Here is a 23,195-nt window from a genome sequence, read left to right on the forward strand (position 1 = left end):
TTTGGCGTCAGGAAGCGAGACCGAAGAAGGAAGTGGGGCGGGAAGGGGCGTGGGGAAGCTCCTGCCCATGCGCGGTGAGGCCTGTCTGACCGACCTTCAGCAGGGCCAGTACCACCATGTTTTCTCGGGCGGGCGTCGTTGGGGTCTCGGCCTGGGCCGTGCAGCCGCAATGGTATGGCAGCTTGCGGTAGGAATGGGAGGGTTGCAAGGGTTGGAAGGACTCCATACGGAGGGAGCGGGTGGAGGCGTGTGGGACAAAACAGGGGTCGCAGGCCGGCCGGGTCCCTGGTCTCTGGAGGCCTCGGTCCCTAGAGGCCCCGGGTGGCCCGGGGTGCAGGAAGCGCCTCGAATCCGAGAAGGGCACGTGAAGGGGCCGGAGAGACCGCAAGGTTACGCCACGTCTCCTGAGGCGGAGTGGGGCGGGGGGAGGGCCACGAGGAGTTGTCACCTGGGACCTCGGGATTGAGACCTTAGTCCGAGTTAATTTCAGGGCGGTCTTGTGTTCATTCCGCTAACAAGTACTCGGGGAGCTCCTGCTTTGTGCCAGGCCACGAGTATCGTGCAGTCTTTAGCTGGGCCCACGAAGTGAGGGGGAAGGGAGGATCCAAGGCAAGGTCTAGGGGAAGATGAAGTTGTTCTTTCCGTCCTTGACGCCTTTTGAAATCCCAGTGTTGGACAGAGTTTGCATGGCCAGTATAGAGCGGAGTGACCCTTTAAGAGCTGTTCGATTCAGCCAGAACGTTTATTAAGCACCTACCGTGTAGCAGGCGCTTTGCTGGGCACTGATGAGTCAAATAAGTGCCCTCCGTGGGCCGGTGGTCGTTTGGGTGCAAAGGGGACCTTAAAAATCTGTCTGTTGGCGAGCAAGAGAAAGACACCTTACAGTATCATGCAACCATTATGCTGAAGCAGTAACCCTGCAAGGTCATGAAATTGTCCCAAGGTCCTGAGAGGAGGAGGAGTCTGGATTAAGTAACTGTCTTGCAGTTTTTAAGGATTTTAAACATTGGTTTCCAAAAACAATTGCATAGTAAAAGGCCTAGGAATAGGCACATAAACGTTGGCTTGTGGTGGGACCATATAAAAGGATGAAATACCTATGTTAGACAAAGTCTGGGAAAATTTCAGACGCAGTGCTAAGGAGATCTTAGTTATCGTCTGTGTAGCAATTCCCTGGGTTTACAGGAAGGGAGAATTCTAAGGAGCTATAGCACTAAACTAGATTTTTGTATCCTAGTTTATGCGAAGGGACTATAAAGCATTAATTGAAATAGGTATGTTTTTCATTAAGAAAAGAATTTATAACAATAGTGTAAGGAAGTAATTTAGTATACTGTGAAATGCCTACATTAAAATGTTGGTGGATTTGCCTTGGAAGTCAGGTTTCCCCACCGCACCCCCTCATATATTGAAGAATATTCATGGGAATTAAGAAGTCACTTCTGTTAAGTTCTCAGTTGTATGAGTTGTATCATTTGCTAATCACTCGGCACACGTTTGTTAAGTGCCTGGTCTGCATTAAGGCGCTAAAATGTGGTGTTAAATAGATACGGTCTTAGTGAGCTTCGTGGGACAGTTCCTGGCATGCAGTGGTGGTCAGCAGTCATCAGCTCCCTCCCTCTCTCCCTCCTTCATTCCTTCCTTCCATATTTTTAGAGCCTTAAATGGTATCCAAGTTATCTTTTTTTAAATGTTCTGAATTGAGGACAAAACATTTTACATAAAACTGTAGGCATGCTCTCCCTCCAAGGAGTACACTGGTGCCATTCCCCCACAGGCACATAGACTTGTAACCAGGGGAGCAATGGGCGGTGGCCGTTCATCCCAGGCTAACCCCCTGAGCCTGTCTCCAAAGCCCCCTTTTCTCTGACTTCTCAGTGAGCTAAAGCAGCCCAGCCTCGACTCTCCTCTTGCTTCTTCTATGCCCTTTCTTGTTTCACTGTCCTAAATATGTTTTTGCTGTGGTCAATAAATTCTTCCTTGCTTTTCTACAAAATAAAAATAAAACTGTAGAAATAACTTTTTAAAAAGCAAAACAAAACCCTATAAGACAATTTGAATATCTTTTCATAAAGAATTATTTTAAATAAAAGCTCTCTCTGTCTGAGACAACTAATTCTAGGGACCTAAATTGGAACCTCAATCATCAAATAAAGGTCATAGTCCTGACCTTAATCCCCTTGGAATGATGGTTTTAAATTGGTAGATTATGAATATTCATCAAACATTGGTATTCCACGTGGAAAGCATATTCTACCCTCTTCACATTTTCCATCACTGGGGGCCTGATGTCTTTTCTACTTATTCTGCCCTTTTCTTTCCCATTCATTATAATTGCCTTTAAATTCAGAAATGAAAACCATCTTAAAGTTTCACACTTCACAAAAGTAATTTGAGATGTAGAAAAATACCTTTGCTTTAACAGAACCATGAAAGGGCATTTCCTTGGTTCTGTTTTGGTTATTGAGTTTTTAAACGTGGATTTGTTGTTACAGTTTTTGCTTCAGGGAAGTTTGCATCCTAACATTAAACACGAGGCTTAATTAAAATCATGATGAAATTATTTTAATTGTTTAGGGAATCAGCAAGTACCCAAAAGTTTCAGAAATTAACTTTTTTTTAAAGTAGTATTTAAGAAAATGGAAATAAGAAATTTGAGGAAGAGTCTCCACTTTTTCCATCTCAAATAAGGGGAAAATACATCTGTATTTCCTAGTGTTCCACATTCTCTAAAATGGAACTATTTTATAACTAGAGACCCAGTGCACGAATTCGTGCATGAGTATGGGCTGGCTGGCGGTGGGGGTGGGGGAGGATGGGCCTTGGGAGGTCAGCTGGCCCCGCCTCTGATGGGGGTGGGGGGTCAGCCAGGGGGAGGGGCCATCGGCAGTTGGCTGGCTGACCCCCCCAGTGGGGGTGGGGGGGCTGATAGGGGGCAGGGCCAGTCGAGGGGGAGGGACCAGTCAGAGGGAGGGGCGTTATAGCAACTGATTGTTCTGGTCGTTCTGTTGTTCCAGTCGCTTGGCTTTTATATCTATAACTAGAGGCTCAATGCACGAAATGTGTGCAAGGAACTTGGCCCTCGCAGCCCCAGCTTTATTATTATAGATAATAAAAGTATAATATGCTAATTAGACCGGGCAGCCTAACGACCTTCCAGACGAAGCTGGGGCTGTGAGAGCCACGCCCCTTGCACAAATTTCATGCATAGGGCCTCTAGTATATAGATATGAGACCAATGGCCATAAATTGAACTATATACATTGAAAAGGAAAAGGGGTGGTATTTCAGGAAAGAAAAGGAAGATTATCATCTTAAACTAAAAAAGCAGATATTTACTTGTAAATGTAAAATATGTGAGACAGCAGAGTGTAATATAAGATGGACTGGAGCCAAAGTGCTGGGGTTTGAGTCCTGACTGCCACTCCCCTGGCTGTGTGACCTTGGACAAGTTTCTCAGTGTCCGTGTCTCTACCATTTCTGTAACTGTTAAATGGAGGTAATGATACTACATAATTAATGGGTTAGTGTGAGGATTTGTAAAGAGCTGAGAGCAGTGGGAGACATGCTGGTGTGGATTCAGATATATCAATTGAAAAATGAAAATGAGTTTATAACTAGTTTCTATGTAAAATATAATGTAAGAAGGTTTATTGTATTTGTCAAAGAAGACTTGATCATGGGCCACAGTTGGTAAAGAAGTGCAAGAGAGTCATTTTTTGTTCAAGGGGCAAGTGATGGACTTTCACACAGGCATTCAATATTAGAATTACACATACTTCATAATTTTCCTTAAGAATTAGTATAGCAGGTTTGCTAAAGTAATTGTGGTGATAGAAATGTATTAGCCTCAGAAGCTACTGAGGTTGTTCATTCTATCCTAGTACAGTGTAAAAAAAAAAAAGAATTAGTATAGGGGGTGGGAAGTGAAAGGGGACCTAGTATATGGTGATAGGAGAAGATTTGACTTTGGGTGGTAGGCACACAGTGCAATATACAAATCTTGTAACATTGAAACCCACACCTGAAACCTGTATTACATGTTAACCAATGTCACCCCAATATATTTAATTTTAAAAAGGAAAAACAAATGAATTAGTGGATGCTGCTTCCTTAATTTTTATATTACACAGCATTTATATGCTCCTTAAAATTCTTTGATAAATCATTCATCTAGCGACCTCTCTGACTCCCTCCACACTGCCTTCTTCAGCTTTCCTAACAATGCTGAATAATCATAGTAAATAATGGTAATCCACAGTATGTGTAATTTTTCCATCCACTGTATTTGATAACGTTTCTAGTTTCCCAAATAATCTAAATGTTTCTCAGGACATGATGCAGTTCTCTAGAACATACAACTGATTCAGAACTTTATCTTTTCATTTGCAAATATAGTATATTCAGTAGATAGAGCAAGCTATCCCTAAAGAGAGTTCAGATCAACTCATGATTATTCTGTACTCAAATTGTATTTAAAAAATAAAGTTGTAGCATAGATTGACATATTTAGAACTAAGTGAAGGCTAAGCATGAGAGTTCTTCAAAACAGGGAATTAGACCATGAGCACAGCATGAAGAATCACAAAGAGCCTACCTCTTCATACCTCATTTGGGATAGTATGGAAACCCAAAACATGTGTTCATACAAATATGGCATGCAATTCACATTTGTTTCACATCATATTCTCTGATTAGAAACTTGTGTCAATTAAGTTGGAGTGTCTGCCTAAAACTATAATGTTCAAATGTCACTCCTTATTATCTATAGATATAAAAGGCCAATATGCAAAGTGTCCCCATGGGAGTTCAACCGGAGACCGGGAGTTCTATTGCTCGCTATGACGTGCGCTGACCACCAGGGGGCGATGCAGAACAAAGGAAGGCCCTGGCTGGCAGCCCGCACCCAGGGAAGGGAGGCCCCAGTCGGCAGCTGGAAGGCCCCGATTAGCCCTGATCACCGGTCAGGCCTGGGGACCCTACCCGTGCATGAATTTTCGTGCACTGGGCCTCTAGTATATAATAAAAGCCTAATATGGTGTCTGACAGTTCATTTGACCATTCGACTGGTTGCTATGACGTACACTGACCACCAGGGGGCAGACATTCTGACTGGTAAGTTAGCTTGCTGCTGGGGTCAGGCCGGTTGGGACTCCGCAAGACGGGCTGGACACACCCTGGAGCCCTCCCTCGGTGCCTCTCTGGCCCCGATTGGGCACCGGTGGGGTCCCTCAACCTGGCCTGTGCCCTCTCACAATCCGGGACCCTTTGGGGGATGTCAGAGAGGCAGTTTCAGCCCAATCCCCGCAGGCCAGGCGGAGGGACCCCACCGGTGCACGAACCTGTGCACTGGGTCTCTAGTAATCTATAGATTGAGAATGCTTAGAGTAAAAAAGTCATTACACCATAAAAAGAAAGCTGTCCCAAAATGGGGTCACTTTTCAAGTACCATTAGTTAACAGGATGATCATTATGTCAGATAAGTCTGTACTTGAAATAGTTGCGCTTGTCAGTATTTAATAACTTTAATCTTTAGTGGATCCATTCTAATCAAACCTAATATTTCCCATATAGTCTCCTTCCTCTTGTTTCCATATTTTTCTTTGGCTAAGCAATACCAATAGTTAGATAAGACAAAGTTTTTAAAGATAACAGTTTTGGTTGTCGCCTTCCAGACTTATTTTTATGCACATAATCACAAAAATGGGATCATACCATTTCATAACCTGCATTTTTAAGTTGTTATTAATAGGTTGGTTGTTGTTTTTTTAGTAGTTTTAGGCCTATAGAAAAATTGAGCATAAAGTACAGAGAGTTCCGTATAACTACACCCCACTTTGAACAGTGTCCCCAATTATTAACATCTTGCATTAGTGTGGTATGTATACAATTAATGGATCATTATTAATACATTATTAATTAAGGTGCATGATTTCATTAAGGTCACTCCTATTGTATAGTTCTGTGGGTTTTGACAAATACATAATAACTTGTGCCTACTATTACAGTATCATACAGAATAGTTTCACTCCCCTAAAAATCTCTTTTCCAAATCCTGGCCACCACTGATAATGTTATTGTTGCTATAATTTTGTCTTTTCTGGAATGTTGTGTAGTTGAAATCAGAATATAGCCTTAAAGATTGTCTTCTTTCACTGAGCAATATTCAGTTAAGGTTCTGTCATGTCTTTTTGTGGCTTGAGAGCTCATTTATTTTTATTTCTGAATAATACTCCATTGTATGTATGTACCAGTTTGTTTATCCTTTCTTTCACATTGAAGGACATCTTGGTTGCTTCCAATTTTTGGCGATCATGAATAAATCTGCTTTAATCATTCATGCGCTGGTTTTTGTGTAGACATAAGTTTTTAGCTCAGTAGATTAGATACCAAGGAGCATGATTGCTGGATCATATGTTAACACTATGTTCAAGATTTGTAAGAAACTGCCAAACCATCTTCCAGAGTAGCTATATATTCTACATTCCCGTTGGTAATCAATGAGAGTTCCTTTTGCTCCACATTCTTAGCCTCATCATCATTTGGTATTGTCATTTTTAAAATTTTAAGCATTCTTACAGGTTGGTAGTTGTATCTCATTAATATGCAGTTCCCTAATGACATATGATACTGAGCATCTTTTTATATGCGTATTTGCTTGTATAGCTTCTTGGTGAAGTGGCTGTTCCAAATCTTTTGCCCTTTTTTTTAATTGTGTTGTCCACATTCTTATTGTTGAGTTCTAAAGAATTCTTTGTATATGTTGGATAACAGTCTTTATCAGATATGAGTTTTGTAAATATTTTCTCCCAGTGTGTGGCTTGTCTTTTTATTCTCTTAACAGTGTCTTTTGAAGAGTGGAAGTTTTTAAAATTAATGAAGTCCAACTTCTCAATATTTTTCTTCCATGGACAATACCTTGGATGTTTTAGCTAAAAACTCAGTCAAACAAAGCACCTAGATTTTCTCCTTTGGTGTCTTGTAGAAGTTGTTTTGTTGTTAATCTTCACCGGAGGATATTTTTCCATTAATTTTTGGAGAGAGGAGGAGAGACAGAGAGAGAGAAATGTGAGAGAGAGACATTGATTGGTTGCCTCCTGCACCCCCAAACCAGCTGGGGATCGAGCCTGCAACCGAGGTACATGCCCTTAATGGAATCAAACCCAGGACCCTTCAGTCTGCCGGCCAGTGCTCTATCCACTGAGCCAGATGGTAGGGCACCAACACCATTTGTAGAAAAGAGTATCCTTTCTCCATGTAATGACTTTTGCTCCTTTGTGAAACTTAAGTTAATATATTTGTGTGAGTCTGTGGGCTCTGTATTCTGTTCCATTGATCTACTTGTCCATTCCTTCACCAATGCCTTGTTTTCTGGAATTTGATAGTAAGTCTTGAAATCTGGTAGTGTCACTTCTCTGGCGTTGTTCTTCGCTGTAATGTTGGCTATTCTGGGTGTTTTGCCTTTCCATATAGACATTAAAATCAGTTTATTGGTAGTCACAAAGTAACTTGCTGAGGTTTTTATTGGAATTGTTAATAATTTTAGGTCAGGTGGGAAGAATTGACTTGTTAGCAACATTGAATTTTCCTATCTATGAATATGGACTTTCTCTCCATTTATTTGAATCTTTAATTTCTTTCATCAATTTTGCAGTTTTCCTCATATATGTTTTACACACATTTTGTTAGGTTTATATATGTCTTTGTATATTTTTACAATTGTGGTAAAACATAAAATTTGTCGGCATAACCATTTTTTAAGTCTTCAGTTTATGGTATTGTTTTTTGTGTGTTTTTTAACTTGAAACTACAATTGTTCATAGCTGGTATAAAGGGAAGAACTGACTTTTGTATATATTAACCCTGTATCCTGAAATCTTACTATAATTGATCATTAGTTCCAGAAGTTTTTTTGCTACTTCTTTGGGATAGTCTACCTAGACAATCATATCACCTATGAACAAAGACAGCTTTATTTCTTCCCTTCCAGTCTGTATACCTTTTATTTCATTTTCTTGTCTTATTATATTAGCTGGGCTATCCAGTATGATGTTGAATAGGAGTGGTAAGAGAGGACAATCTTGTCTTGTTCCCATTCTTAGGGAGAAAGTTTCTAGTTTCTCACCATTAAACCATGGGGTTTTGGGTAGATATTCTTTACTGGGTTAAGGAAGTTTTTTCTTCTATTTTTAATTTGCTAAAAGGTTTATCATGAAAAGGTATTAGATTATGTCAAATGATTTTTCTGCATCTATTGATCATATGATTTTTCTTCTTTAACCTGTTGATGTGATGGATATTACTAGTATTTGATTTGTGAATGATGAACCAGCCTTGCATACCTAGAATAAATTCCACTTGGCCACGCTGTATAATTCATTTTAGTATATTGTTAGATTCAATTTGCTAATATTTTGTTGAGGATTTTAGCATCTATGTTCATGAGAGATATTCTCTGTCATTTTTAATGTATTTATATGATTTCAGTATTAAGATAATGCTAACTTGCCCTGACCGGTTTGGCTCAGTGGATAGAGCATCGGCCTGCAGACTGAAAGGTCCCAGGTTCGATTCTGGTCAAGGGCATGTACCTTGGTTGCGGGCACATCCCCAGTGGCGGGTGTGCAGGAGGCAGCTGATTGATGTTTCTCTCTCATCGATGTTTCTGACTCTCTGTCCCTCTCCCTTCCTCTCTGTAAAAAATCAATAAAATATATTTAAAAAAAAAAGATAATGCTAACTTCATAAAATTAGGAATTTTCTCCTGCTTCTATTTCCATTTTTTTCCTTTGGAAAACATGGCATCAACTACTATGTTTACTAATAGTTACAAATCTGTATCACAAATCTCAAAATCTCAGACCCACTGGACATTTCCACCTGGTCCCATGGTCTTTTAACTATATCATATTCAAAAATCATTTTCTCCAGGAAGATCACCTGCACCCACTTTATCTCTCTTGGTTAATGACAATACCATCCACTCAGGTCATTAAATTAGAAAATTTTGGGTCATTCTTATTGTTTTCCTTTGCACTCTTTTTTAAAATATTTTTATTGATTTCAGAGAGGAAGGAAGAGGGAGAGAGAGATAGAAACATCAATGATGAGAGAGAATCATCGATTGGCTGCCTCCTGCACACCCCCCACTGGGGATTGAGCCTGCAACCCAGGCATGTGCCCTTGACCAGAATTGAACCCGGGACCCTTCAGCCCTCAGGCCAATGCTCCATCCACCAAGCCAAACTGGCCAGGGCTGCACTCTTTTTTAAAAAATATATTTTATTGCCCTAGCTGGTTTGGCTCAGTGGATAGAGCGTTGGCCTGCGGACTGAAGGGTCCCAGGTTCGATTCTGGCCAAGGGCACATACCTGGGTTGTGGGCTCGATCCCCAGTACGGGATGTGCTGGAGGCAGCCGATCAATGATTCTCATCATTGATGTTTCGCTCTCTCTCTCTCCTCTCCCTTCCTCTCTGAAATCAATAAAGAAATATATTTTTTAAAAAATAAATATATATATGTGTGTGTGTGTGTGTGTGTGTGTGTGTGTGTGTGTGTGTATATATATATATATATATATATATATATATATATATATAAATAATTGATTTCGGGGAGAAAGGGAGAGGGAGAGAGATAGAAACATCAATGATGAGAGAGAATCATCCATCAACTGCCTCCTGCACACCCCACAGGGGATCGAGCCTGCAACCTAGGCACATGCCCTGACCAGGAATCAAACCCTGACCTCCTGGTTCATAGTCTGATGCTCAGCCACTGAGCCACCCTGGGCTCCTTTTCACTCTTAAGAATTTGATCTCAAACCTCATCTCTTGTTGGCTTTGCTAACATCTTAGTCCAGGTTCTTGCTTTTGTTTGGAAGTTGCAGCAGCCCCTATATAGTTTCCATGTCATCAGTATTCCAACATTATTTTGGGCTTTTCACTGCCATCCAAGAATACTTCACAGAAAAACTAAACTGATTTGTTGGCTTATGGATATTCATTTCCTTATTCCCTATAAAATAATATTTAAACTTACTAAACCAACCCATGTCTACAACTTCAAAATGATTTCCCGTTCCTGGGAATGCCCTCCTTAGTCCTCCTCTATGTACAAATTTATTGAATCTTCAAGTCTTCCATGGACTGTTCTGGGCCAACACAAGTACTTTGTATGGATTTAAGGGCTAGAAGATAATTTATATTTGGTAATATGTTGCCTTCCTCATAGGGCAGGGATCCTCTCATATTTATCTTTCACTAACATTACATTTAAGTCATTTTGACTTTTATGAATTATACTTTAAAGATTATAGAAAAATTTTCATGTAAATTTTATGTAAATCTAAATTTTCATGAATCTTGTTTATGAGATAATGGTATCCTTCTTGTGATCAGAGACCATATCCTGAAGAACAGTAGCTATTTAGTAAATGTTTATTGAATTGAGTTGGAAAAGTTAAGAATTAGTTGGAATAAAACTGCTTTCACACATTTTGTTACATTAGAATGTATAAGTGTTATTTGAAAAGGTTTTGGTGAACTGAAGTCAATGAATGCTTTTTTAAAATATATTTTTATTTATTTTCAGAGAGGAAGGGAGAGGGAGAGAGATAAAAACATCAATAATGAGCAAGAATCATTGATCTGCTGCCTCCTGTGCAACCCCTACTGGGGATCGAGCCACAACCCAGGCATGTGCTTCAACCCGGAATCAAACCATGGTTTCCTGATTCATAGATTGAAGCTCAACCAATGTGCCACACGGCTGGGCAAGGAATGCTATTTTTAGAGGTGGCTGACCTTGAAAGTTGGGTAGCCTAACAAAGGAAAGGACTTTTCTTTTGGGAAAACAATGTAGGCAAAGACATGAAGGTGGGAAGAGAGCATGTATGAATGCCAATGTGAGTTCGGTGAAAGGTTTGTATTAGTTAAGTTAAATAAAATCAGGTCTTTGATACAGGATTAGGTATCAATATTGAGGGATTTAAAAATTAACATACATATATTTAGAGCCCTATATTTGAGTAATTCTTTATGGGGTATTCTTTAAATAAACATATTAACTTTGAAAGTTTTTATTATATAATGGAGCTATTTTTCAAAAAAACTAAAATATTTTTAAAACCTTTCCTCTCAGGATCCAAGTTCGAAATATGGCAACTTTGAAAGACAGTAAGTACTTTATCTCAGTATATGAATCAAGAAAAACTAAATTTTGGCAATAATACTTTAAAAAATATGCCACCTTTTTAAGCCCATTATATATTATGTCAAAATTGACAAAATAAATCTATGTCATATGTGTGGGGCGTTGAACTTGTTTTAGACGCTCAACCATTGAGGTGACACATGGTTGTTGGATTCTGTTGTCTATAGAATGATAATGTTATAATTGAGAAAAACTATACTATTTGTAGATATATAAAAAATATATGGAACATGCGGTTAAAGGCCATTTTCAACAATTTAATATTTTCAGTGTTTAATTTACTGATCTCTTATGTTGTCAGCTAAGTTTGACCTCTTATTAGTACTCATTCTAACATTAACCCTAGTTTAGCATCATGCTCTTAATTAATGGTGTAAATTGGGGCTTACAGTTTAGAAAAATTCACAAATGAAATTATAACTTTTATCTTAACACATTGTGCACCAGTAGTTTTATTGCTAGCTTTACCCATTGGCCAGATAAGTTTCTAATAAATGAGTACAAAAAACGTTTTACAAAGTATCATACTTTAAAAGATATTAGCTTGTAAGAACATGTAATAAATAACTTTGAAATGGGTATTTAATTTTAAGATGTGCCTTTAACATTTATGTAAAACACTGTGTACTATGAAAACATGAGAATGCTCATGTTCCGCCCGCAGTGTGTTAACACAACACTTCTATTTTTCAGTTACCAGGCGATTGAAGTCAATCAAAAACATCCAGAAAATTACCAAGTCTATGAAAATGGTAGCAGCAGCAAAATATGCCCGAGCTGAGAGGGAGCTGAAACCAGCTCGAGTGTATGGAACAGGATCTTTGGGTAAGAGAAGAATGTAATTCAAAAACTATGAAGAACTATCATATATATATATATATATGAAAGGCTAATATGCAAAGTGTCCCCTCAGGAGTTCGACTGGGAGTTCTATCGCTTGCTATGTTATGCGCTGACCATCAAGGGGCGTGTGGAACGAAGGAAGGCCCTGGCTGGCAACGGAAGGCCCCAATGGGCCCTGATCGCCAGCCAGGCCTAGGGACCCTACCTGTTCATGAATTTTGTGCCCCGGGCCTCTAGTTTAACATAAAGAAGATCACTACTAATGACTTATTTAGTATCAATGGGTCTATTCTGACTATTTTACATGTACTCATTTTTCACAGCAACCCTATTGGGGTAGGAACTGTTTGAGCCTCTGCTTTGCTGATGAGAAAAACTGAAGCACAGTGACATCAAGTAACTTGCCTGAGATTGCATACCTGTTATGTTAATTTTTTAAAGATTCTGAAAAGTTTCCTAGATTATTAAATATACTATTGAAAGAACATAGTGCATCAAACTCCAATGCTTGAGTTCATCCTATTCAGTTGTGATGTGATATTTTAGAAGTGCAGGGTGGGAAGGTGGTACTCTGCAGTGGAGAGTTGGCCGAGTAGTCATGGACATGGCTCATGAATACATGAGTGCAATGTTTAAACATCAACTATAAAGAAAACAAAATTTGCTTATTTCCAAATTAGAGAAAATATAGGGTGTCCAAGTAAATGTCTGCTCACACTTTGAATAATTATAAAGTCAGTGTTTATTAAGATACATTTTATTTTCAAAATTGAGCTTTCAGCTATTAAAGTGTATATACATTTTTGAGATATCCTGTATATCTGTATATTAATAGGTCTATGTATTAGATGTAAATTGTCCTGTGCAGTAGTTTTCTTGTGCTCGTCCATATATTTTAAACATGCATTTATACTGCTAAAGAAATTTTTACGTAAGAAAATTATAAAGCACTAGGCATCAGTGGAAATGGCTCCTTACTTTAAATACCATACTTAGTTTCACCTAGAGGAGAGTTGCTAGGTTAGGTTTCATCAGTCCTTATCAGCTCCAGCCATTTGCTTTCATGTCTCCTTCCCTCCTTAGCACAATACTAAGCATCTAGTGGTGGCTCGGTAAATGTTGGTTGGTTAAATTATTCTCTAGCTATTTATATGAAAAAGAAAAGTCATTTTACTATTTATTTTTCTTGCTGACATGCACATGTATAAAAATTTGTTACCCTCCAAAATTCTATAACCACAAAATTATCTAATAAAGAAGAAATTGGCTTAGATATCTGATTATTTGTGGAAAAATACTAAACATCCAAATTAAGGCTGCCAATCATCTAAAGTCCTTCGACTAAAGAAAAATAACAAAACAACCAAAAAAAAAAAAACCCCTAACTGGTAAATATTAAATAGCTAATTATTTGAAATATTTTAAAATGTAAAGCAGGTATTTTACACTATACAATATTAAAAAGCGACTTAAAAGAAATATTCTCTCCTCTCTGCAGAACTTTGGAGTTGAGTACTTCTCTCTGCTTTTTTTTAAATTTATTTTATTGATTTGAGAGAGAGAACCATTGATTTGTTCCACTTATATGTGCATTTCTTGGTTGATTTTTTTTCTTTTTTTAGTATTTTTAAAAATTGATTTTAGAGAGGAAAGAAGAGGGAGAGGGAGATAATAAACATGAATGATGAGAATCACTGATCGGCCTCCTGCACACCCCCTACTGGGGATCGAACTCAAAACCTGGGCATGTGCCTTGACCGGGAATGGAACTGTGACCTTCTGGTTCATAGGTTGACCTCAACCACAGAGCCACACCAGCCAGGCCATTGGTTGATTCTTGTATGTTCCCTGACTAGGACAACGCTCTAACCAGCTGAGCTACCCGGCCAGGGCACTCTCTCTGCTTTATGTGGAGGGTCTCAGGTATTGAAATTTGAGAATCAATACTGAAAAAGATAGTAGTAACAAGAATTTTGTTGAAATGGGTAAATGTGGCAGCCATAAAGTTGCACCTTGCAATTACAGTGAGCACCAGCTGCTGAAATCCATCCTGCATCTACATCCAGCCATGCTTTCGATGGCCTGCTCCTAGCCGGCACCTGAGCACAGGCTGGATACAGGCAGGCATGTTCTTGGGAGACTTGAGGTTCCCAGCAGCCTTGTTGAGCTTCCCTTAAACTACATTGGGAAGCTGCCACCCAACCTTTCTTCCCACGGCTCAGACCTGCATCATGCATGGTATGATGACTCTTCTGACTTCTTGTTTTCTCTCATAGGCATATCTCCTAGTAAAGTCCATGTATATTTCATCCCACTGAATCCTCTCTTGGTCTCTGCTTGGAAAATTACACCAACAAAGTGAGGTTGTTAAAGTAATCCTGAAAATGAAGTGGCAACATTATTTTAACATAACAGTTTTTATAAGAGCTTAATATGCAGATTATATAAGCAGCTTAGTAAATATTTGCCTTTTTTGGTTGTATACTGAGGATTTGCGTTATTTAGAAGTCTGATAACTAAATAATTTGTTACCTCTGTAATTCTAGTCTCTAAAAGTTCTTTAATTGTAAGAGATTTATTTTAGTCAGTATTTAAGATAAAGTGGCCATTAATGGACCCTTAGGAACCTTTGTCATGTAGAGATTTAAACCTTTGTGGTTTTCATCTTGATTATAAATGGAATAAATACACAGGATGTTTTGGTTATATTAATCAAGTGCCACCTAAATTTAAATGCATCATTTTTAAAACAGCCAGCTCTTTTGTAAATTAGGGATTATTGTATTTAGTATGAATTACATATATAAATTCTTGTGTGTGTTTTTTTTTTTGTCATTTGTTTTTAAGCTCTGTATGAAAAGGCTGATATTAAGGTACCTGAAGACATGAAGAAACATCTCCTTATCGGTGTGTCCTCAGATAGAGGGCTTTGTGGTGCTATCCATTCCTCGGTTGCTAAACAGATGAAAAGTGAGGTGGCTACGCTCACAGCAGCTGGGAAAGAAGTTAAGATTGTTGGAATTGGTGATAAAATTAGGGCTATACTTCATAGGTAATTTAAATATATATTATTTATGTTTAAAAAGGAGCATGCATGAATAAATGGAAATTTCTTTGCTAGTTTTTGTACTCAGGCTTACGTTTTGTTTTTATTTTTTCCAGCATATATTAGAATATATAGATTTCCCTCCTTTTCTACTTGTGTTTAGCTTTTTCATCCAAACCATAAATGGAATGCAATGGGAATATCAAAAGCTATTGACCTTTTTAAACATCAGGACTGGATCTGAGGAGCTATCACAGTCTGGAAATGTCAGAACGAACAATAGTCAATTAGGATTGGAAGGAGAAAGACAAAGGCGTAGAGAAATAAAACAAGAAAGGCCTGACTATTGGTCTCTTTGCAGGTGCTGAGAGAAAGGGATAATCATGGTAGTGTGTGGAACAACGTGATTCAGTGAACACCCCCTTTCCCTCTAAAAATCTTGATCCATAGGGATTTCTTCTTTCTTCCCTGTGTTCTTTTAGAAGAATAATTCCATTAAAATATCTTATGTGCTCTCTTGATTTTCTTGTAGGACTCATTCTGACCAGTTTCTGGTGACGTTCAAAGAAGTGGGAAGAAAACCCCCTACTTTTGGAGATGCATCAGTCATTGCCCTGGAACTACTAAATTCTGGATATGAATTTGATGAAGGATCTATCATCTTTAATCGATTCAGGCAAGAAAATTTTAGAAATCAAAGCTTATTTATGTTAATATTTTAAAATAAGTAAATACTTAACAGTTTAAATGTTATTTTGAAACTAGAAGCCCGATGCACGAAGATTCGTGCAAGAATAGGCCTTCCTTCCCCTGGCTGCCGGCACTTGGCAGGCTCACTCCAGCAGCCTATATAGTGGCAGCCACAGTGGCAAGCCCTGCGCGCTCCGGCGCCACTTCCTCCTCACCCTCCTTCTCCGGAGAGTTCCTCTGTGCAGTGCTGGTGCTCCCAGGGAGGCGTGGAGGGGAAGAGGTGGGGAGAGCAAGGCAGGTGGAGAGGACTGGAGAGGTTGGGTGCGCTAGTGCATTTCACTTTCCCATTGTGAAAGTGGAATGCATCTGGCCCCCTTCCTCATCCTCTTCCTCCTCTGCCTCCTGTCCGCCTGCCCTCCCTCCACGCCCATCACCCCTCCTCTCTTGATTTGGCGAGATAGGGAGGAGGGAGATCTGATAATTTGGGTTGCTGTGTAGGTGGCCTCTTTCATCTATTCAAAACAAAGCTGAGCTGCCTGCTGCTGCCGCCACAGCTGCCAACATCGCCCCTTGGCTGGCCCGGGGCTCCCGGGGCACGCTAAATGTGCACCGAGCGAGCTCCTGTGTGTGTTTGTGCCCATGGGCTACTCAAATGCTAGGGTTTTGTTTACCAGAGCAGCGGGGCAGGGGTAGGGTAGAGGGAGACGCCAGACACTGGGAGCTACGACCTCAGGCACCAGAGGGTTGCCTCTGAGGCTGGGGGCTGGGCCACAGGGAGGCTGCAAGGATGGTTGACAGGTGTGGAGCCCAGCACGGAGGCCTTGAGGAGGCGCGCTCCCCAGAGGCCCAGAGCAGCCATGGGTGGGGCCACCGCCATCTTTGTTGGGTTAATTTACATACTCGCTCCTGATTGGCTGTGGGCGTCGCGAAGTGATGGTCAGTTTACCTATTTCTGTTTTATTAGTATAGGATTTACATTTGCTTTTGTCCTATCTAGGTCTGTCATCTCCTACAAGACAGACGAAAAACCCATCTTTTCTCTTAATACCATTGCAAGTGCTGGTAAGTAGTTTTTGTATGACAAGTATTTTACCACATAAAAGGAGAGATTTGTTCATTTAGGAAAATGGTATATGTCAGAATGGCCTGTTTTAGCAGTAACAAAATGATGTTGGGTTGTTTCTATCACCATCTATTAATGGGTTCCATGATGCATTAATCTGTGCATTGACAACTCTTACTCCGTTCCTTCATTAATTCAACAAATAGCTATTGAGGGCAGTCATTTGATATGTTTTCTGTCCTCGGGGAACAGAAATTGGCTTTGCAGTCTATGTCTGCAAACTCTAACTCCAGTACAATCTGAAAGTCTAGAATAGAGATTTGAACAGTATTCACAACTTATTTATATTGTCCCAGTAAATTCTCTTGTTTTATTGTTTGAATAAAGTCACCATTGCTCAATGGGGCATTGTAGAAACAATATTCTGGAACTGTTTTTATTTTCCTAAGGCATTTTCTCCTTTTATGTATCATGTTTCATCTATTCTAAGATGTACACTTTTTTGCATTTTAATATTTCTAAAATTGGGATGCTTCTCCCAGTCAGTGGCATGTCATTTTTAATTGACTATGCTGTTTTCTTTCTTAATGGTTTCTTAATGGTACATCAAATATGGATTATAATCTGTAGTATCTTAAGTTTGATGAAACAGCACTATTTCACACTTCCCCCTAATGGATGAATTTTGAAGTGTGCTGCTAAATTTCTGCAACATGATTACTAAAATTCCTATCAGCCTCTTATTTCTCCCACTCTTCCATATTTTTGGAAACATTTTCCTGCTCTCATTTTCCTGACTGACACTTGCTGATTTCTCCAGTAATCAAAAGGTAGAATTGAGATTTTTGTATTATGTTATATAGTTTCCGTTTTTAATTTCTTTATTGGAAAAGAAAAAAACAACAAATCATTTATTGTTTGCTGACTTTGTGCTCAGCCAGATGCTCTCGTGACAACTTCATGACCATGAAATGTGGTAAAGTTATTTAAAAACTAAAGGCCCGGTGCACGAATTCGTGCATGGGTGGGGGCCCTTGGCCTGGCTGGCAATCGGGGCCAATCAGGGCGGTGGAAGGTTAGCCAGGAGGAGGGAATGCGGGAGGTTGGCCGGCCAGGGGGAGGGACTGTGGGAGGTTGGCTGGCTGTGGGGAGGGGCCATGGGTGGTTGGCTATGGGAGCACACTGACCCCCAGGGGGCAGCTCCTGTGTTAAACATCTGCCCCCTGGTGGTCAGTGCACATCATAGTGACTGGTCATTCAGTCACTTAGGCTTTTATTTAGAGAGATACCCAGTGGTTTGTTACACATTGCTGAAAATCTTCAGTGTGGAAATAGATGAAACTATTAGAACGGTGTCTTTTGCCCTTTCTAACACTTATTTCCTCTCTGTAATTATAGAGGATTCTTATAATAGTAAGCCACTGTGATTAAATTAGTCTTTGTGCTGTATTGCTTCAGAGATTTATCACTTATTTTAACAGAGAGTATGAGTATCTATGATGACATTGATGCTGACGTGCTGCAGAATTATCAGGAATACACTCTGGCCAACATCATCTACTATTCTCTGAAGGAGTCCACCACGAGTGAGCAAAGTGCCAGGATGACGGCCATGGACAATGCGAGCAAGAATGCTTGTAAGCACACAGTAGTTTTCTGAGAAAATTCTGCTCTAGAGTAGCATGAAGACCCTCATATCAAAAACATGACCATTCTTTAAGTAGATTGGGAAACAAGAGAGATTGGACCTAGTCCTGGGCTCTACTACTGGTTCTATGAAGTTTTTGACCAAATATTATCTCTTTCTTCTCATCTGAAAAGATAGAAAAGTAATACTCTTTGCCTTAAAGGAAGTATATCTTACTTGGTAGGCATTAAGTTTGCAAATACTTGGAAAAGGTATCCCATGAAAGATTTAAAAACACCTTGAAATTTTTGGGGGCCAATTTTGGTCCAGGTCCCCCACCCCCCAAAAAAACTCCCAAAATCTTATTGATAAATTAAACAACATATATCTATGAATAAATTAATGCAGTTATTCCTTTCTAGTTTTTAGATTTTGTTGTCTAATCTTTTTGTTTTTCATGTAGCTGAAATGATTGACAAATTGACTTTGACCTTCAACCGCACCCGCCAAGCTGTCATCACAAAGGAGTTGATTGAAATCATCTCTGGTGCTGCAGCTCTGTAAGTACTTTTAGATTGCCTTCAGAGAGTTTTTGTTCTCATATTTGTATGTCTGCTAGTTTAACTTTTGGGTGTTTAAATGTTTTCTGGTTTGGTTTGCCTGTTAAAGATGAAATGACTCATTGCTTAATCTTGTATCCTTATTTGGTGAAAATGGAATCTCTAATTTATTCTGATTGTTTTTGGCTAGTTTTTTCTTTTAGAAATCAATATTGCTAACTTTCACTTTCTAAATAAAGCATTAGGAATAAGGATGTGGACAACTTAATATAATTTATAAAATCTGTCTTTGGGTCTTAAAACATTACAAACCAAGCTTTCTGAATTACAGGACTGGTTTTGGGTTTGGTTTTACGTATAAATCATTGAATGATAGTAGGATTTGGGACTTTTTAAATTATTAGGATTTCTGTATCAGTACCATAAAATAGTATACCACTTTCCTTGAGAAAATATTAATGTGAAACCAGGGTTAAGATAATGGGAATTCTATTCAAAACATTATTAAATTGCACCCTAAAAGCTAACAGGATAAAAACATGCAGATAATTGTGATGAAGGATAAAATGTGTAATAAGTTGTCTTTGAATTATTCTTTATCCCCTCCTACTAATTGGTCAGCAAGTTCTCTTAAGTTTTACTTTCTAAATAGCCCATGACTCTTTCCCCTTTATGCCCATTTAATGCAGATTCTTGTATTTCTCTCCTGAATTGAAAAGATTTTTTTTTTGAGAGCCTCTTCAATGCCAGCCCCTATGCTAAGCGCTGCGGATGTAGTAGTTAGTGTTTGCCCTCAAAGAGCCCACCGCCCCTAACAGGGAAGACAAACATTATATTTGAAATTGCAGTAGAATGGAAGTCAGCAAACTGAAGTCTAGTGCTAGAATGGTTTTCATATTTTTAAAGGATTGTAAAGAGAGACTGTGACCCACAAAGCCTAAAATATTTACTGTTTAGCCCTTTATAGATAAAATTTGACCAAGTAGTATGATGAAGTTAATAGAGCCATTCTCTCAGTGTCATCCTTAGCTTGATATGTGTGAACCATAGTTTCAGGCCACCAACACTCTCTGTAGTCTAGTCTCTTACCACTACCATTTCTCACTTTCCTGGAACTTCAGCCACATTGATGTACTTGTCGTTCTGCATACATATTATGCTCTTTTACCTTCAGAGTGGCATGTGCCTTTGCTTCAAGTGCCATTCTTTTCTTCCCCTTGCACGTTTGGTTCTTCATCTGACAGAGTCCTGTTTATCCTTCCTAACTGAGCTGGGGGGAATCCTTTCCTCCAGAAAACTCTCCTGCATAATTTGGTGGGGTACCCTTCTTCAGCATCCTGTGCTTCCCTTTATCAGCACTTAACATTTTATTAGGAATTACCTTTTTATTTGTGTGCTCTAGTGGCTTGGGAGGGGCTATCTTACTCACTTTTGTAGCCCCATCACCTGGCATGTACTTCCTCAATAAATGGTGGTTGAGTGAATGATTGACATGCCATAAGTATATTAAGAACTGGAAGTTCAGAAGAGGGAGAAATAACATTTTGTTGAGTACATGAAAACATGTTTAAGAATTCAGGAAAGGTTCATCACTAAGGTGAAATTTAAATTGCTCTTTAAGTATTGTCTCAAGGCTAGAAACTGGGCAGAATGCCAGAGACACAAGTAAAACTGACTGAGACCATTAGTTGGATCCATCAGCTTTGCTATCTTAAGGATCCTTCCTTCAAGACTAACCTATCACTCAGCCTGCTCACTAATGTTCTATTAGCATCATAGATTATAGTGCAATAATGAGTGGCCCTGCTACTTACTGTCTTGATAAACTTGGTTAAGATACTCTCTGCAACTCAATTTTGTCATCTAGAACATGGGGACTAATCCAAGGATTAAATAATTACATTATTCATTGTTCTCCTTGTTATATGTCCTAGTGCTAATGCTAAGTTGATTGCTTCTTGAATGGCAAATGTGGGAAGGCCTGGAGGAAAGACTGCATTCTGATGGTTCAGGGGGCTCTGAGATATAGAGAACCAAGGTTCTTTTTTTGCTCTTGAAAAAGGAAAACCAGGACTAAATTGTGAGATTATAATTTCTGCAGAATTGTGGATTAGGGTCTTTATGGATTAGAAATGTGGGAAACCTGACTACACAGTAGCAAATCAAGGAAAATGAGGAGAAGGAGATTGGGACATAAAACAGAATTTAAAAAATAATTCTAAAAACTGGAAGTTATTAAATTTTCGTTTTCTAGAGGTTGCCCACATCCTTTATAAAAAGTTAGCTCTGTGGTCCCAGGGTTGAATTGTTTATGGATTTGCATGCTTTCTAAACTATTGGTTATTCTAGTTAAATACTTTAATATTTAACACAAACACTTTTAGCTCTTTAGTAATAAAATATAAAGCATGAATAAACCACAGTATTTGAGGTGCCAAGAATTAGTTGTCAGCCTAAATTTTATAATATATTGCATTTTATTTTTTATAGAATAATTGTGATTTTAATTATACTTTCACAGTCTTGCCTACTTGCATGAATATGGTTTTATTGCTTATAACCAGATTGAGATCTGTAACATTTTTATAGTAATCATTGACTCTGATTTAAAGGAATATTTTGGTAAGTATGTGATACCCTCAAGGTAGTGAATGAAGAAATAGACATTTTTAGTTGGCAAGTGTACATGATTAACTAGCATGGATTGCTTGTTGACCAGCTTGTTTGTGTTTGTCTTTTTTTTCTCTAATATAATAACCAGGGATTAATGAAAATCAAGTTTCATCCTCAGACAAGAGGTAAAGTGGTAATATTTCACATACTCTCCCCATACCCTTTCAGAAAAGAAACCAAGGCAGTTAGAACTGAAGCTAATTTAGCAACAGTGACACTGTTGAGGTTTAGGTTGCTAAGCCTGTTTAGTGTAACAGCCAACTTTTGGGAAGCATGTGTATAATGCTGGGGGACTTTTTCTTATTTTTGTTAAGTAAACTTCAAGGAAAGAGAATTAGCATTATTTTGAGATATTAAATATAGATTGGTGAAGAGTGGTGGTTCTCAAACTTTATGGTCTCAGGACCCCTGAATTTCTGACAACAAAAATACAGCAAGATTCCCATCTATTTCTGTATTCATTACATTCGGATATCACACACTGGAAAACTCTACCATCTACTCATGAGAATGAAACTAAAACAGGCAGATAACATTATGAAAATGGTCTTGCCCTCATGAACCCCATGAAAGGGCCCCCAGACCAAAATTTGAGAACCACAGTGTAAAGGAACATTTTATTATGTAAAAATTCTTTAAATCTTTTGGTAGGTTGGTATTATAACACTTATTAAAATGATGACATGGCCTAATAGAAACTATAAAGAACAAAAAAATTAAAATGCAAGCTACATAAAATTTCAACTAAAACCCAAAGTACCGTATTTTCCGGCGTATAAGACGACTGGGCGTATAGAAGATTTTCCTGGGTTAAAAAGTCGTCTTATACGCCGGAAAATACGGTATCTAATGTATTCATTCATAAATTAACTAAAAAAAAAAAAAAAAGAAGAAGACGACAAGATGCCTGAAATAATAAAATACTGCAAAACAACCGGCAATTTGCAGTTATCAAAATTGTGGATTTTGTATCTTTTCAATCAAGAAATTCTTTTTGACTATTATATAACATACATATAAAATAAGGTATAAAAATAACATAAACTTGTAACAGTGGTTGTGCATACATTATCCTACATGTTTCTCATAGGCAATAGGTTGGTTATGGTACATACATAGCATGAAACTACTAAGCTAATAAAGAATAGACAAAAATACATGTTAGTTGAACAGTAACATAAAAGTGACAGTCCCTGTATTATCTTTTGATACCATTTTTTTTTCCAAAAGTATTGCTTGATTTTTATTTGTTCTGTATTTTGTTTTTCAGGTAAAGAAGGAAAATTCAGCCAGCTGATTTTGCTTTATCTTACTGCTGTCCTGGTCAGAAGAAATTATTGGTCTGTTGTTTAAATTACTAAAGACAGCAAGATATTTGTAAATTATCTTACAATAAACAACTTACAATAAAGTTTGATTTCATTGTCTTTACTTAGTATATAAGAATAATATAGTTTTCTAAATGACATGTTAAAATA

General features: G+C 38.5%; 1 protein-coding gene and 1 pseudogene across 5 annotated transcripts; both read left to right on the forward strand.

Annotated features, from left to right (window-relative positions):
- Positions 1–66: 66 nt before the first annotated feature.
- On the forward strand, positions 67–23,134 carry ATP5F1C (ATP synthase F1 subunit gamma). 5 transcript variants are annotated; one of them, XM_008155371.3, is made up of 10 exons: positions 67–172; positions 11,144–11,178; positions 11,909–12,040; positions 14,906–15,110; positions 15,637–15,780; positions 16,792–16,856; positions 18,339–18,494; positions 18,948–19,044; positions 21,806–21,842; positions 22,988–23,134. In XM_008155371.3, the coding sequence occupies exons 1-9, from the start codon at positions 117–119 to the stop codon at positions 21,810–21,812; spliced, it is 897 nt and encodes a 298-aa protein (XP_008153593.1). In that variant the 5' UTR covers positions 67–116; the 3' UTR covers positions 21,813–21,842; positions 22,988–23,134. The 5 variants fall into 5 exon arrangements, with proteins under 5 accessions (XP_008153593.1, XP_054582361.1, XP_027986740.1 ...); XM_028130939.2 differs by having other exon boundaries at positions 71–187; XM_028130940.2 differs by lacking the exon at positions 21,806–21,842 and having other exon boundaries at positions 71–187.
- On the forward strand, positions 3,772–3,891 carry LOC114227729 (small nucleolar RNA SNORA66; annotated as a pseudogene).
- Positions 23,135–23,195: the final 61 nt, after the last annotated feature.

The sequence above is a fragment of the Eptesicus fuscus genome, chromosome 2 (genome assembly GCF_027574615.1).
Source record: "Eptesicus fuscus isolate TK198812 chromosome 2, DD_ASM_mEF_20220401, whole genome shotgun sequence".
NCBI lineage: Eukaryota > Metazoa > Chordata > Mammalia > Chiroptera > Vespertilionidae > Eptesicus > Eptesicus fuscus.